The following is a 16,950-nucleotide window of genomic DNA, read 5'->3' as shown; positions in this document are numbered from 1 at the left end:
AAAGTGTTTGCCTTGCAAGCATGCAGACCTCAGTTTGACACCCTAAAACCCTTGAAAACATGGATTGCTGTGGTCACTTGTAATATCAGCACTTGGAGAGGCAGAAACGAATGATCCTTGGAGCCCACTGGCTGGCCAGCCTAGCCTACTTGGTGAGTTCCAGGCCTATGAGAGACCCTGCCTCAAAACCAAGATGGTCAGCATGAGAGGAATAACAGCCATGTTTGTCCTTTGATCTCACCAGCTTGCACACACACATGTGTGTTAGATCATAAAGTAGGCCCCAAAATGGCAGTGCTGCTGACAGTGTCCTATGTGGCATCCTGGCCCAACCCAGGCCAGATTATTGGGTAAATAGAAACCTAAATTCAGCATCCCTCAGAAACTTCAGAATGTGGGGTTTTGTTTGTCAGGAAACCCACTGCTTCCCTTCTTGACCCCTAATGGTCAATTGCCATGGACAAAGTGCATCTATCTCCCTTAACCCAAACAGCCTGCATCAGCTAAAGACCCCATTCTGCTACCATCTGACACCCGCTGGCTTCCCACAGAGGGCTGCTCTCTCTCTCCTCTTGTGAGATCATCTGGCAGTTTGTCCCCCAAATAAACTGTTTTCTAACCTAGGGGTGGTCTAATTTGATGGTTTTGCTGTACTTGCTTACAGTGTGTACATGCACACACACACACTCACACAACTGCACAGACACAAACACACACATATATGTACACACACAGTGCATTTAAAATTGTTATGCTTTTGTGGTGAACCCAGTCCTTTTTACATTAATATTAATATTTTCCTCACCTGCTATTTATGTAACTGTGTTTATTTTCTTTGGATTAACATATATTTGCATCTTTTAAAAGCACTTTACCGGGCTGGAGAGATGGCTCAGCAATTAAGAGAACTGGTTTCTCTTCCTGAGGACCTGGGTCTCCCAAAACCCAAATGGCAGCTCACAATTATCCATAACTTCAGCCACACATGATCTGATGTTCTCTTCTGGCCTCTGACATAGGTATACATGCCATGTATACATGTCATGTATAGACATGCATGCAGGCAAAACACTCACACACATAAAATAAAAACAAAAATTACAGTGCCTCTTCATTTTGTGTTTCAGAAACATTCTCTTCCTTCTTACCTCTCCTCTCCTTCCTCCCTTCTTTCCTTCCTTCCTTTCTCCCTTCCTCCCTTCCTCCCTTTCTGCCTCCCTCTCTCCCTCCCTCCCTCCTTCCTCCCCTTCCCTTTCCCTTCCTTCCTTCCTTCCTTCCTTCCTTCCTTCCTTCCTTCCTTCCTTCCTTCCTTCCTTCTCTGTCTAGACAGGGTCTCAACAGTGTAGCCAAGGCTTCCCTAGAGTGTGAGAAGCTCCTAACTCAGCCTCTCCAGTGTCTATAATTTTGTAATTACAGACATATGCCACCACACCCACCTTTTTTCATTCATTCCTTTTTTCTTTATCTCCTCCCTCCTCAGTCTCTCTCTCTCTCCTTCCTCTTCAAACTTCCTTCCTCCTCCTTTTCCTCACTCTCTACTTTCTCATCTCATTTTATATACAGGCTGGCTTCAAAGCCACTCTATAGCCCAGGCTGACCCTAACCTCATGGTAATCTCCCTTCCTGCACAGCCTCCCAGTGCTGGGATTACAGGCAAGCTGTTCGATGTCTAGCTGTGCCATCCAGACTCATCTTGAATTTCTCTGCTCGACCAAGCCTGTTGAATAGCTGGGATACAGTGCTGTTCCTGGCTTTCAGTATGCTTTCAGAATAGCTTGGGTTTATTATGAGGGATGTTATAGAGGATACAGCTGAATATATAGTTACATATATTTAAGTCCTGGGTTGTTCTGAGCAAGGGGGTTTCTATCTATGAGGCTAGAGTACAGCACCCTCCAGCAAGCGGAAGCTCTCACAGTCAGGAAGCTTGTCAAGGAAAGCTTCCCATAGAGGTTTTGTCATGTAGGCATAATGAGTTACTAACGTAGTCTCCAGAGTGAGAGTAGGCTGCTAATTAAGGCGTGACCTTGCTGAAGCTATCCGGGTGCTCAGCAAGACTCACTTCGTTGGGAATGAAGGACACTCTCACTGCCCTGGACATTCTCTGGAGTTTAGGGGCCTTGAGTCAGGAACCAGAGTCAAAGACAAAATAGCAGAAAAGGCTGCTACAGGGGAGCGTGCAGCATTCAGAATCTCTGCCAAGAACCAGGGACAAGGGCACAATAGGTATTTCTTCTTGTGCTTCCCAGGGTCCTCGTGTATCCTACACTTCTTTGGTCTTTGATGGTTTAAGCTTCATCCTCACGTTCCACACAGCACCACTTCCTTATGTCAGGTCTTCCTGAGCCAAAGGGACTTTTCTAAAAGCTCTAGCTTCAGCTTTGGGTCTGAGATTGGTTCACTTGGCTAGTTGGTGAGGCACCCCGATGGTCTTAAGTTGGCCAATGCCCACCACAGATCAGGGAGCACCATACAGTGGGAGAAGGGAGGAAGGTGACTTCACTAAAGAAATCTGTGTATATTGCCATCCAAAGGGTTTGGGGTAGGCGCTGTGGTGGCAACATGTGAGTGTCTCTGACTTTCTCAGCCATACACTCAAAACAGAACTAAAGATGCTGATGCCTCTTCTCTTGGTTCTGATCATGGGTGCTGAGTATTTTCTTATTTGGACCAAAACCAAACAGGGTCCTCTGGTGTCAAATTTGTGAGTCAAGTAAACTTTGCATTAGTATTCTTCGAAAAAATTCTCTAAGAAATCAATCGAGAGTCAATTTGCTGGGACTTCTAAATGTTGAAGTGCAGACTATGCTGTGCACCTACCTTCTCGTTCTAAAAGTTGGGACTGAGGAAGGCGTCTTTAGAAGGGACACTAGAATCACAGCTTGCAGGTGCCTACCAAAGACTGGCACTTCTGCAGGTGAGTGACTGGGGTATGGGTATCCACCCCAGTGTTCTCTAATATAGACTTGACTGCTTTCAAGTGATGCCCAGGGCTTGGAAGCTGGAGGTAGAACAGATCTGGAAGACAGCTTTAACTCAGTAAAAAGGTAATTGTCTGTCAGCAGTGGATAATGTATAGTGTACATTTTTTTTTCTTTTTCACCTTTGGGGTTCTAGGAGACAGAACTGCATTTTTAGAGATGTGAATAAGTGTAACTTGTTTCTAGAAAAAAAATAATAAAGTGTAAATTTCAAATTCAAGCTGCAAAAAGATAAAGCTAATTTGGCTAATTTTCTCATGCTATTTGCAGCAGTAGTGGCTACAATGAGGGTTAATAACATTAGCCTAATCCACTGTGATGCTGGATATAAATTTGCATCATTTTAGTAATCTAATTTGGTGTCTCCTAAATGGTAGGGGTTCTTGTAGCTTTGTGAGTATTAACTCTTAATTCCTTTAATGATCTAAACTCTGGATCTAAACTCTGAAAGTGATCGACACCTCTGGAATATAAAATACATGGCAAATGAATCAAAGTAGACACAATATGCACACTGTAGCTCTCTGAGGGACATTCATTGCATGCTTGAACTTGGATATATGTGCTGGCAAGCAGGGCCTCTTCTTTTTAACAATATCAATAGCCAATTACTGAATGAGGATAAAGTGAAGGAGAACTTGGTGAGGTTCTAGGTGGGGTCAGGGTTTTCTGTACCAGCACAGAAAGCATCTTTAGAGCCAAGTTTGCTCACACGCTCACCCCTGTAATCCCAGAACTCTCAAGGTAGCGGCAGGTGGATCAGGAACTAAGGCCAAGCCTTACTCCCCTCAGTCTGAGGATGACAAGACACGGCTTCTGTCTTGGTATTTTAGTGTCTCAATGATTTCAAGAAAGTTGTCCTTTCTGAACTTTACTTCCTATGTGAAAGGTGAGGTGATGTGAATTTTTATTATCAACTTGATGGGATTCAGAATTACATAGGTCATAAACTTACAGGATGTCTGTTGAGAAGGGGGTCTTAAAGAGGTTTTACTGAGTGGAGGGGTTGGAAAGAGCCATCCCAAATGTCCATCATTCCATGGGCTGGTTCTCTGGACTGCAGAGAAGGGGGAAAGTGAGTTGAGTACCAGGATTCAGTGCTCTCTGCTTCCTGTCTGTGGTACAGCGTGATCAGATGCCTGAAGGTCCTGCCTTTCCTACCTTGATGGGCTGTGCTCTCAAACCATGAGCCAAAACAAACCTTTTTGCCATAGCAAACAACCAAGAAACTAATATAGGCATTAAGGTCTGTGAGCTAGACGGACGGACAGCCTGCTCTTTTCACCAGCACCTGAATTTCAGGGCCAGTGCCTTGTTGCTTATTTTATTTATGAGTATGACTGTTTTAATGTGTCTGTGTATGTACCTGGTATGTACCTGGTGACCATGGACCAGAGAAGGGTGTCAGATTCCCTGGAACTGGAGTTACAGATGGTTGGTTATGAGCTGCCATGTGGATGCTGGTAATTGAAGCGAGGTCTTTGGCAAGAGCAGCCAGTGCTCTCAGCAGCTTAGCCACTTGTCCAGCCCCTTCTCCCTTTGTTGCTGTTGATAGACATATACATGAGCCTTTTCCCGGAAGTTGAAGCCATGTGTGGTGGTTTTAATATGCTTGGTCCATGGGAAGTGGCACTATTAGGAGATATGGTTTTATCAAGGAAGTCTGACTTTGTTAGAGGAAGTGTGTCACTGTGGAGGTGGGACTTTGAGGTGTCACATAGATACTCAAGTCTGGCCAGTGGAATCAGAGCCTCAGCCTAGCTGCCTTCGGAAGACAGTCTCCTGCTGGCTGCCTTCTGATCAAGATGTAGAACTCTCTGCTCTTCCACTACCATGTCTGTCAGGGTGCTGCCATGCTTCTGGCCGTGATGATAGTAGACTGAACCTCTGAAACTGTATGCTAGCCCAAATTAAATGTTGTCCTTATAAGAGTTGCCTTGGTCATGTTGTCCCTTCACAGCAGTGAAACCCTAACTGAGACACCATGATTCTCCTCTCTTCAGCTATTCTATTCCTGTTGACCTGCAGGAATCACCTTATCCATGACCCACTGCATTCTGCAGTTAGTCGAATTGTCCACTTGGAAGAACTGGAGTCACCTTTGCATCCTAATGCTCTGCTTTCTAACACTCAATTATATGTAATGTAATAATGGCTCCATTTTTTTTCAAGATAAGAGACAGAATTTTATTATGATTGGATGTAATTTTGAAAAGATAAATGGGTGTAACAGCCAATGCACTTTTTTCGTTAAATTCAGTGACATACCTGCTAGAGAGGACAGTGTGTTATTTTTAATTTTAACTTTTTTTTTCTCCTAATAAAAGATGCCAGGCTGGGTGATGTTAGAGCATGCCTTTAGTCCCAGCACTTAGGAAGCAAAGGCATGTGGCTCTCTATGAGTTTGAGACCAGCTTGGTCTGGAACTAAAGTGAGTTCCAGGAAAGCTAGGGCTACACAGAGAAACCCTGTCTCAATAAAGAAAAAAGAAAAAAAAAAAAAGATGATCCTCCCCCATCATCTTTTTGGGGGTAAGACCCAAGAAAGACATGATGTCTAGAGTAGCTGTGGCAGCAGAAGCTAGAGTGGCTAGACAGAGAGCCGCTGAGCCAGAATAACCCGGTGGCAGTGTTTGCTTATGCAAACAGCACTTGAATGCAGATTAGTGCAGGTTTGTGGACCCAGGACTAAAAAGAAAGGGATCCAGTATGATCACCTCCAACACTGTTTCCTTCCATAGCCCTCTTCTCCTAGTCTCTCCGCTGGATGAAAGCAAAGTTCCCAGGGACTTGGGGCCAGGCTGGGCACAGGTAGATGCCTTCAGTATCATCCATTTCCACACAGCCAACCCAGCTAACCCTTAGAAGTACCCTCAGGGCACAAGCACCACCCTAGATATCCTTTTGACTCTACAGAGCTGTGTGGACCAGCGAGAGTGTTTTCTAAAGCTCCCGAAAGAGTTATACTGTGCAGCAAAAGCATTGGTCTCTGCTCAGATGGTTGGAGTCACTGCCTAGGGCATATCAGAGCATAGGGCTGGCCTAAAACTCACAGAGATCCACCTGCCTCTGCTTCCTAAATGCTAAGATTAAAGGCATGAGACATTATTGCCTGGCTAAAAATTCCTCCTTTTGAAGATTCCTGTTTAAGAAGCTGGGAAAATGGCTTGGTGGTTAGAGACAAGCTCGGTGCTTGCCAGACAAGCTGACTACCAGAGTGCAGATACCCAGAATCTACATAAATGGGCTTGGAATCCACCAATAATTGCAGTTCTCTCAGAAGGTGCTGACAGGGGATCCCTCAAGGAAGCTGGCTAGCCAGACTAATAGAAACAGCAAGTTCTGGGTTCAGCTGGAGACCTGCCTCAACGAACAGACAGTGTGGAGGGAGACTAAGGAGGTCTGTAGACATCACTCTCAACCTCCATGGCCACATGTACACATGCGCCCACACACTTATCAACATGCACGTGTACATGCACACACATCACACACACATACATACATGATTTTAAAATATCTTGTTTAATGCTGAACATGTAACTCCAGCACTCTGGAGGCTAAGGATCTTAAATTTGGGTGATCTAGCTCAAAAAAAAAAAAAATGAGGAAAGGAAAGAGATGAGAGGAAACAGTTGCTTGATTTTTAGCGGGTCGTGTGTGTTGTTTTCCTCTTGTTTATTTAATGCTGTCATATCATACCGGCACATGCTACAGCACGTGTACATACATGTTCCTCAGTACCCATTCAGGAGTGAGGAAGGCCACAGACTGAGCCCTTTTATGTCACACTCCCGCCCTTTGTACAGAGAAGAAAATGTAGTCTCCCCCAGAGCTTTCAACCTACCAACTACCCCCCAACAATACAAATACTCTGATGCCCTAGGCTGGTTAATTTACTGACTTCACCCTGGGACGGAGGACGTCAAATAGTATACCCATTCTCCCAGTGGGAAAATGAGGCCACAGAAAATTGGGCAGCAAGTGGCTCACCGAGTTGAGGAGTTAAACGGAACAGGTAACGTTAGCACCTGGGGGTGCATGGATGAGAAGCTGAGTGAGGATGGGTGGGGTGGGCCCCAGGATTCCCACCACCAGGAAATGTTACTGATTAGAAACATAAATAATGATTGTTTAGTAATCACGGAGTCAGAAAATACATTTGGTTATGGGAAATTTTCAGGAGAGACCTCTCAAGATGAGCAGCAATAGAGATAGATGAGATTTTGAAAAAAAATTTTTTTTGACCTAAAACCTAGAAAAATTTCCAAATATTAAGTCCTCTACATGAAAGCACCTCAGTCACATGATAGTGATAAGGTTCTATCTAGAGCTCTGAAAAATTCATAGAAAGGAAAATAAGAGTCCAAGGTATCAGGTCAGGAACTGTTCCCTGTGCATCTCCTGTGCTCAGACCTATCAAGTGACAATCCTCTGTATGGGCCTGCAGCCTGAAGCTGCTGGACATGGTTGTCTTTGTGGTTTCCCAGATGCACACAGGGTCTTTGTGTTAACACCATGGCTGCCTATGACCACAGACGGAATTTCAAAGAGGCACTTTACCCTTGTGACTGCAGGATCTGGACTCTGACTTGGTCCTGGCTGCTGCCCGAGTGCTAGACAGATTTAACTGGTTTGAAGAAGTACATGATGCATCATCAGCTGGTGAGCAGGGCCCTGGGAACCAGAAAACCCCTCTGGAGCTTTTGATCCTATCATTTAAGGGGGAAGGGGGCTGGGCTCAGGTAGAGGGGCTGGGGGCATCACTGTAGAAAGGCATGGCCCAGAGAGCTCGAGGGGGCTTGTTAGGGGCCTTCCATCAGCTGCTCAAAACAGAGGTGTCCAGCTGGGTCAAGAGGAGGGGCTCCTCATTGAACTTCCCGTGGTGTTGTCAGGAGCTACATCTGCCATAGGTCTGAGCCAAACCCCCTGTAAGAGAGTCTGCTTTTTCTCAGTAAGGGACACAAAGAACAACACTAGCCAAACCATGCTGCCACACGAGAACGAGGCCCTTCTGACTCAGATGTATGAAAAGGTAGGCACCCAACTGAATAAAGATCTTAGAGTTGTCTTTTAGAGGCAACAGATGTAGATTCTAATGGACAGCATAAAGTCACTTCACCCGTTCTTATTTGTGTACTTCCTTCATGGAAAACAAAGTCACAGAAACAGAAAAATATTTCTCAGATGGAAATTCGTTTCTTCTTTGGTGACTTGTGAAAGTTTATCACAACCCCATTCAAGACTTTCAGGCACTTTGCTCTTTTTTTTATCTTTTAATATCCTTTACCTTTTTAATAAAAAGTAAAAAACAAACAAAAAATACATCCATGTCCTAAATAGAACCTTTCTATGTAAAGATCTCACTAAACAAATAAACATAGGACCAAACAAAATAAGAAGCTGTGAATAGCAATATGATATATTATGAAGCATTTATATGTATGTATATATTATATATGAATGTGCAGGTATATGCGTATGCACCTGTGTATGTATAAATATGTAAATATTTGCCTACATACACATCACACACACATACATATTTATACTGACCTCTTTAGATTGAAGTCCAAGGCACTTTTTACAATGAACAGGTTAAAGCCATTAATTTAGAACATAACTGTTTCTGGGTACATATCAATTTAGGGTGCCAATATCAGAATTCACACCTCTCCTTGTCCACCTTGCTTGATGCAATAAGTAGGAAAACCCTCAGGAGATTAGGAATGTATCTGAATGGCTGAACTGAGTTTTTTTTTTCTAGTCCCCAAGAGGAGAGTCCTCACTGGGAGATGCTCGCTTCCTCGTGGAGGGACAGGGGACCAGGAATCTCCCATTTCTGCAGTATGCTGAGGAGAGACTTGGGAGCTTTCTATCCAGGGACTTGCCCATGGCTCCACCTTATACTCTGAAGGTCCATGACCGTAGTCTAAAAGGGGGCTTTGAGGTGGCTCAAAGCTGTCACTTGAGTGGTTTTACACATCAGACTAGAGAAAGGCCACCTCCAATTGACCTTACAGTTCATGTATATCATTTAAACTGTACAATATCAATGTAATTTTATGATACATCCACCTTTATCCTCGAAATCACGTAAGCCCGTCTTTATCCATACAATCATATAAGAGCTGTCTATCATCAAACAGTTTGGAAATGGAGATTTAAAGAAGAAATAGCTGAATTATTGGTTACCATTACAGTGTGGTGAGGCCAGCACTTCTCAGTGTTGGTTGTACACAGATCACCAGGAGCTCTGGTTAAAATGCCAATTGTGAATGAGTGGGCCTGGCGTGGAGCCTGTTTCTAACAGGTTTGTGGGGGATATGAATGCTGCCAGTCTTTGGCTCTCATCTGGAGTACCAAGGATTAGCATATGGCTACACACATGAATTATTGCCCAGAGCTTGCTTCCACCAAAACTAGAATTTGGGTGAGTTTCCTTGATTGTGGATGAGTTACATCTTTGATGGGAAAGGCCAGAGTATATGTGTTCTCTAGACATGTAAACATCTTAGCCAGTCTATAGATCACTAGAAGAAAAAGCCAAAATAGCTCCATTTTGAGCAGGAGATGTATAAAGAAACAAATCAATGTCTCTCAGTCAATTACCAAATTGAGAGTTAGCTCATTTCCATTACCCAGTGAGTAAGTGATGTGTTAAAAACAGGTGCCCTGGAGTTCTGATGGCTTTAATGGGGCTCAGCCTAGCACATAACTGAGGAGAAATGCAGATGCTGAGAGAAACAAATTCGACTTGCTCACACAGACAGCCATGGCTACCCCAGCTGATTAAAACTGGATGTTTAGAAACTTGTCTGTCATCTGGCATAACTAACAGGTGCTACAGCTGAAGTTCAGAGAAACTTAGAGGCTTCTAGTCTCTTTCCCAGGGCAGCACCTACAGTTTTGCATGATCTGTGGATTTGTGTGCATTTCCAAGGTTTGCAAAGGGAAAAGGCAGGCAGGTAACTCTCCCCTGATGCTACTTGGTCTGCACCTGTCCTGTGTTGTGCAGAAATGATGCTGGGAAGTAAAACCTCATTGGGAGATGTGCAGATTTAGGGAAGATATCCTTCATCCACTTTAATACAGAATAGGACCCTAGCAATTCAAAGTAAGGAACTGTAACTCTCCACGTATATCTCAGGTACTGTATTGAGAAGGAGGGGCTGGGTTTCATGAGCTGCTTATTTTGCCGTAAGAAGATGCTCAGAACCGTTTTCTCCCAGCTACAGTGACTAGCAAACCAGGAAGCTGGCTCTTTACTGTGCTTGCTGTGAGCATCCTGCCTCCTCCTCCAGCACTAATGACAAAGTGCAGAGACCTTGATCTTCCCCTTCCCGTGTCCCCTCCAAGAAGAAGCACACCTGCACCTCCAGTTCTCACGGGGCCCTGCCTGGAGAGAATTCGAATCCTGGTTGTCCTCTTATATAGAGAAACTCAATGCTTAGAATTTTGAGAATTTTGAGGCAAAATAAACAAGACTCTTTTTTTAATGCCCAACTCTGATGTTGCCAGAGGAGAGCTGGTTGGCTGTGCCCAAGGCAAAAACTTACAGATTGGTCCCTTTGCATTTAGATAGAAAGAGTCTATGCTTTTACTAAACTGTTGGCAATTACTTAAGGAGTGATGGCTTTACAAATTGCTTCTGAAATGGCTTGATAGACTTTAAGGTGGAATTATTTTTCTATGCTCACTTCAGGTCTATTTTTGTCTCAGCTGCTCAGTCTTGGAGAATGAGAACATGGCCGTCCGGCAACGCTGTGGAACCAGGACCCTGGGTTTGGGGGGGTCAAGCAACCGCTAACAGTGATGTGTACTCAGAAACAGTCACTAGGAAAGAAAGCAGGCTGTCACCCAACCTGCTAAAGACTAGCTCAATACAAAATGTTAATCGAAAGTTACAATATATTTTATAATATAGCAATATATTTCATATTTAAAATAAACTGTTATGCTTTCTCCTATCATTAAAAAATAGCAAGCAGTACAGAGGCAAAAGATGCAAATTCATACTGAAGCCCATCTAGTTTGGAATATAAACACCTCCATTTCTGAGTTTGCTATGAAAATGGCTCCTCCATCAACATCCTATCTCTTGCGTATGTTGTTCTCTTGTGGCCAGCACAGAATGGAGAGTCTGGGACTAAATTGATCGCTCTGTTGCGCCATTAAACACCATATATGATGAAGGTGGATCAGTTCTGGTTGGGATCCGAGAAGTGACACAGCGGGAAAATGTCACTTAGCCCGTCCTCCCTCTGGGAAGCTGGATGTTGGCTGTTCCAATCAGATTCATTTTTTATTTGTCACTGTTTCTATTTATTTCTTATTTATTTTTATTTATATATATATATTTGCCAGGAATGTCAGCATCTCTTTGGGATGTTAACTAGAGGTTGGTATTGGATTTTGTGCTTTTCCTCCACCAGCTTGATTGGTCACAAGGTCTCTTGTCAGTCCGGGCCCGGGGTTGCAGCTTCCAGAATACGTTTCTCTGTGTAAACAGCTGTTGCAGGGCTCGTGGCTCCTGGTTCGGAGGTCGTCTGTTGAAGATTTGACAATGTTGTTCCGAGGGAACTCCAGTTCATGTGTGGGCATTTCCAGTAATGGCGTAAGACAAAAAGATCACAGTTACATTCCCCTCTGTGGTTGCCTATAGACCACTGCACAGAGCACATGTTCATAAGCCGTGGCCTAGTTTAACAAAAGTCTACATGTTCCTTGTCTGGCAGGAGTTTACTGTTGGTGACTACTCATGCAGCCGGACGCAAGCTTCCTATTACCATAGCAGGTACTAACACTACCCCTCCATTCCCCCGTCTTAGGCTAGCTGTAATCCCATTCCCCAAATGTTTGCTTTGGCAGTAGTGGAGAAGGAAGAGATACTGTTCAAGGCGTGAACAAGCCAGCTGGCTACAGGAGAAAGAATGAACTGTTCATGTCTGCCAGGAAGCCTCTAGAGAGCATTCTAAGGGACTGAAACCAAAGACCATGAAGTCAACGGGGATAGCAAAATGACCACTAATGGATCCTTAATCTGCTTCTAGTAGCTTTGGGGGAAGATGAGTGACTGGATGAAGGGGACCTATTTGAGCATTTAAAAGCACTAGTTTAGAAAGTCATAACCTACTGGTAGTGTCACAGTGTTTCAGCCGGGTTTCTCTAGCAGTAGCCAGGGTGTCTGTTTTTGAGATGAAACACTAACTCTCAATTTGGGATATGTTGTTTGTCATCTTCTGAAGGAGGGGGGCTTCTTGAACTGTGCACAAACCCCATATTTCTCCCTGCAAATCACTATCTATCCGTGTGTGGTACTTACTTTTTGGTAACTATCACTACATTCAAATGTAACATCTAAGTGCAGGTTAACTTGTCAGTTAAAGCTGCTGCGCTAGCAATAGCCATCTCATTTTGTCTTCTACTGAATGGTTTGAACTTAATATTAACTCATCTTCATTTTTAAATACACGCAAACTGAGACATAGTGGCGGGATATGTGACTCCAGTCTCAGATTTTTATCTAGTCTGATTTTGTATCACTAGTTTTCTTCTTTCCATGACTTCTTTTCAAGGAAGTTACTGCAAAGTGCAGGGAAAACTCTCCGGATGCATTATTTGTCAGTGCTGTGCTGTTCCTTCTTGGCCTTTAATGACTTTCCCAGCACTTGAGGGCTAACTTTCACATACAGTTTCTATGTCTTCTAATTTACAAGGTTGTTGTTTCAGCACAGGACCCTGCTGGGGTCACAGTCACTGGTGATGCATGGCTATAGCCCCTCTCATTCACTTGGGTCACATCTCGAGACATGATGGCATGGAGTTATACATTATGGAGGTGGTAAGAATGGCTCACAGACACTTCATGATGATTTATTGGTGACGATCACACATGTGGCCTTTCAGCCAAAGGTGCGGATTCTTATTTGGATGTCAATCTAAGGAGGAATGGGCTTCTAGTCGGGTGTAAATTACCAACTGATGCTATGTCCTGAAATCCCACTGAGCTCAGTGGTCTTGAAGTATCACAGTACATCCCTGACTTCACAGTACATGAAGCAATAATATGGCTTAAGCAATGACAGGGTGGCTCTATATTTTTAATTCAAGTGTCCAGATATTTGGGGAAATATTTGGAGTGCTTTTGTCTGCTACTGCATTCCTGGAAAGATGCTAGGAGGGCCTCTGCCATTGGTCAGCCTTCTAGGAGTGAGTGGAATTGGATCAGTTCAGGGCTAGAGTGAAATTACAGTAATTCATAGTTTTAAATTGCAGCCTACTCTTGAGACTCAGACCTCTTCCACTACCTTCTAACTTACACTTAGAATCTACTAGCCTCCTTCCCCATTCAACTGAGATGCTTAAGTGATGTGGGATCATCTAAAAGATGCAGGGATACATCTGGGTGAGCTAACCAGGATCCTCAATGACTTAGGTCATCAAGGGCCGATTATATTTGCAAGAGAAGTATTACTTCCCTCATGAAGCTGAAATATTAGGATGAAGAAGCAGCAGTTCATTTACCATCACAGAGCCAACCTTCTGGTCCTGTCACGTTCTCGAGGTATATTCTTTTGCTAGAGATAAGACCACACAAACCTATTGCAATACCAACGGGCCAAGCCACCCTACAAATGCCCGCGTGTCTCTCTAATGCTAGTGGTACCCTCCTGGAAGAGCTCTAGCCCTCCTCTTGCCTAGCATCGCTAGTTTGGCCTTCAGGGTATACTTAGCAAGAATATCAATAAAAAGACAGATTTTAGACTATGTTCAGACCAAGATGGATACATGGCAGGAGAAGCAGTGGGATCTTGCATGTCATTTGTGTGAAATGGGAACTAAATTCTAGATGTGCCATGCGTATGGCTACACAGCACAGTATCACAGCAGGATGTCACAGAGAGCAGGGAAAACAGCTGAGGGCTGTAGGTCAAATGACCAGAAAGTGGGCCCATCAGCAGCCTTCATTTTGTGAAACGCTACCAATACTACAAAGAAAGTACATGGCTATTTCATCTGTTTGTATATCTGCCTGTAGGTATGGTTAAGCTGAAAACAGCAATACCATTCTCAGGATAAAAATAATCTTTCAGATAATTAATAATTAAAAGAACAAGTAAAAAGAATTAAATGCTAACGACAAATGTGGCCTCTCTGGTGTGCAAAACAGCTAATGAAAATGCTCAAGGGAGCGATCAAAGTAGACCATTAAGAAGATAGGCCATTAAGACAACAGCAGCAGGCTGGGGTGTGGTTGAGTGGAACAGTACTTGTTTAACATGCATGAAGCCGCAAGCCTGGTCCCCAGCACTGTGGAAACAAGATACGAGACAGCGGCAGCAAGACGGGAAGACGAACAAGAGGCTTACAACAAACAAACAAAAAACCAAGGCGTGTCTTCCATGCCACAGTTGTCTGCCTCACTGTCCAGCAAACCCTATCCTGAGAGGACCAGACCCAGCATTGCACAAGAAAAATGTGCATAGTAAGGCTATGCCTCTAGGGGGTTGTGATCACCTGTCACAGGGCTGCTTTCAAGACAGCAACTATACACAGATAACATCCTTTTGTTCTACCAAAAGATGGATGAAATATTCCACATATAATTTCTTATAAGCAGAAATCGAAGACCTCTGGATGGGAGAAATGATAAAATTCAATAGCTGTCCCACCACAGCTGTGTGTATGGTCAGATCACGGAGCAATGGGGGAAGAATGAAGTGCCTGTCCCTATCCCGGATTCGGGTGTTTCTGCAGTCTCCTGGAGTCTGAGATTCAGTGGAGTAGGTTTTGCCCCAAGATGAACATGGTACAATAGGAAGAGGCTTCCCACAAATGTGTCCTCTCACTTTACACACGTGTTCCTAGGGCTCCTTGTGTTCTCACAGTGTTTCATCTTGAGATGATGTCAGGTAAGGTAGGAGGGGCCACAGGAGCCGCTCTCTACCTTTCTCCTCCCAACCTGGCAGGGCTAGGCACTGACAATAGTTCCATTCACTCTGGTGGCACTAGGCACACTTGTCCCCTCCTCTCCCACACACAGACACTGGGGACATGGGTTCCATCGACACACAGCTTATTTGGCTGGAAGAAAACTCTTCAAAAGCTGTTGTTTTTAGAAGGCTGCTTATCCCTCCAGAATGCCAACAGTTCGGGGTTGACATACATTTGAATCAGGCAGCATGTATGTCCAGGACACTATGAAGGAGGGACCTGCATTTTCAGTGAAGCTCAGAATGTGGCCAATACCTGCTAACGTCCTCAACTAAACACACCCCACTCATCATCTCAATGTAGAATTAGAGTTTGCTTACTGTGTGCAAGGCGAGGTACTAGGTCTCTTTCATTTGGGCTCAACTCAAACAGAAAAGGACCTGGATTGAACATCTGTGTGTGTATATGTTGGATAATATTATTGGATGGAAAATCTGGCTTTTTATTTGTCTATGTCACCACTCTATCCCACCCAACCCCACCTCACCCCATCCCCAGTCTAATTTGGGTATGCCCATTTTGGAAAGTTCTGGGCAGCTCTGTTTTATTTTTACCACCCAGAGGCTTCCTTAGACAAAAGGACAGACGAGGTGAGTCGAGGTCCCAAGGCAGCCAGAAACCCATTCCCCAAACCTAATACCACCCTTGCCCAGCACACCCCACTTTGGCTAGCTTCCCTCTCAGCTGATTCAGAGTGGTTGCCCTTCCCCACCTCCCTGTGAAAACCTGAGATTGAGCAGGGATTTCTGTTCTCCGCCAAGTCTGCAGCAAGGGCCCTGACAGAGGCGTTGCTTCCCATCACCTCCTCTTCCAGCTCCCAAGTAGAGGCACCTAAACAGAGATTAGATTTCTGGTTTCAAGGCATATCGAACAAAGCACGCTGAAAGAACATGAGTCAGCTCATCAGCTCCATCTCTTGTCTTTCTGTTCCCTGGTCTGAAACTTCCTTGACAGCAAAGCGACCAGGAGAAAGTTGATTTGCATCTTAAGACCTATGGGTAATGCTTCTGGAGTGGGGAGTTTTATTTAGCAACTGCTTGAACTTGTGTATGGGGTTGGGAAAGAGGTGGAGCTGATCCCGATAGGGCTGTCAGAGGGAGGGGCGTGGCTAGTTCCCACTGCCACACTGATGCCCCGGGCCTCCACGAAGGCAGTGAGCAGCTGCTGCTGCTGCTGGCGCAGGGTATCTGCGATGAGCAAGGGCAGGGAATTGAAGCTGGCTGTGAGGTGCTCCAGCTTGGACTCCAGGCTGCCAATCTGCTTCTCTAGGTCTTCACTCCGGTCATTGAGCTCCGTGATTAAATCATACATGACGTTCTGCATCTGGGGGAGACAAAGGGGAAGGCAGGAAGAAGACCGTCACCACAAAGGAATCTGTCATGGGAAGAAGACATTTCATCTATGGCAGGAGCCACCTCTGCCCAGCTGCCTCCCATGTCACCAAAGGAGAATTCCAGGACTTTCCAGGTGATGGACAGGCTGAGGCGGGTACTTCTTCCTTTTTCTAAAAGGAATGGATATCGATGATCAATTTTATAATTTGTTTTGTTTTGTTCTTTTGACACAGGGTTTCACTACGTACTCCTGGGTGGCCTGGAACTCAGTATGTAGACCCAGCTGGCCTTGAACTCGCAGAGATCTGCCTGTTTCTGTTGCCTGGGTGCTGGGATTAAAAATAGGCATCACCTTGCTCAACTTAGTTATCAGTTTTAAACAGCAAATATGCATGGAAAAAAAGAAACATTTCCCCTTTCTTAAACTGAGTGTGGCTCTAAATGGTTTTCAGATTTGTACAGAGTGCTGGCATCTAATGATTCAAGAGAAGACACTGGGGTGAGGATGGCCAATCCAAAGACTCTAATTAACAAGTCAAGGTTCAAGTGCAAGTCTTCAGCTCACTAGCGGGCCACTTAACCTCTCCTACCCCGGTTCCTTATAAAATTGGAGTTAATAACTACACATAGTTATGAGAT

At 44.5% G+C, this 16,950-nt stretch overlaps 1 protein-coding gene across 1 annotated transcript in view; it reads right to left on the bottom strand.

The window, feature by feature from the left end:
- Window positions 1-6,619: 6,619 nt before the first annotated feature.
- The window catches only part of Kcnn3 (potassium calcium-activated channel subfamily N member 3), a 152,438-nt gene continuing 142,107 nt past the window's right edge, over window positions 6,620-16,950 (bottom strand). Inside the window, exon 8 of the mRNA XM_034500367.2 lies at window positions 6,620-16,300. Within this exon, the coding sequence (XP_034356258.1) occupies window positions 16,004-16,300 (297 nt within the window). The 3' untranslated portion in view covers window positions 6,620-16,003. The remainder of the gene's footprint in view (window positions 16,301-16,950) is intronic.

This window comes from Arvicanthis niloticus, chromosome 4 (genome assembly GCF_011762505.2).
Source record: "Arvicanthis niloticus isolate mArvNil1 chromosome 4, mArvNil1.pat.X, whole genome shotgun sequence".
Classification (NCBI taxonomy): Eukaryota; Metazoa; Chordata; class Mammalia; order Rodentia; family Muridae; genus Arvicanthis; species Arvicanthis niloticus.
Note: the sequence above shows the minus strand (reverse complement) of the source record. Positions and strands in the feature narration are given on the sequence as shown.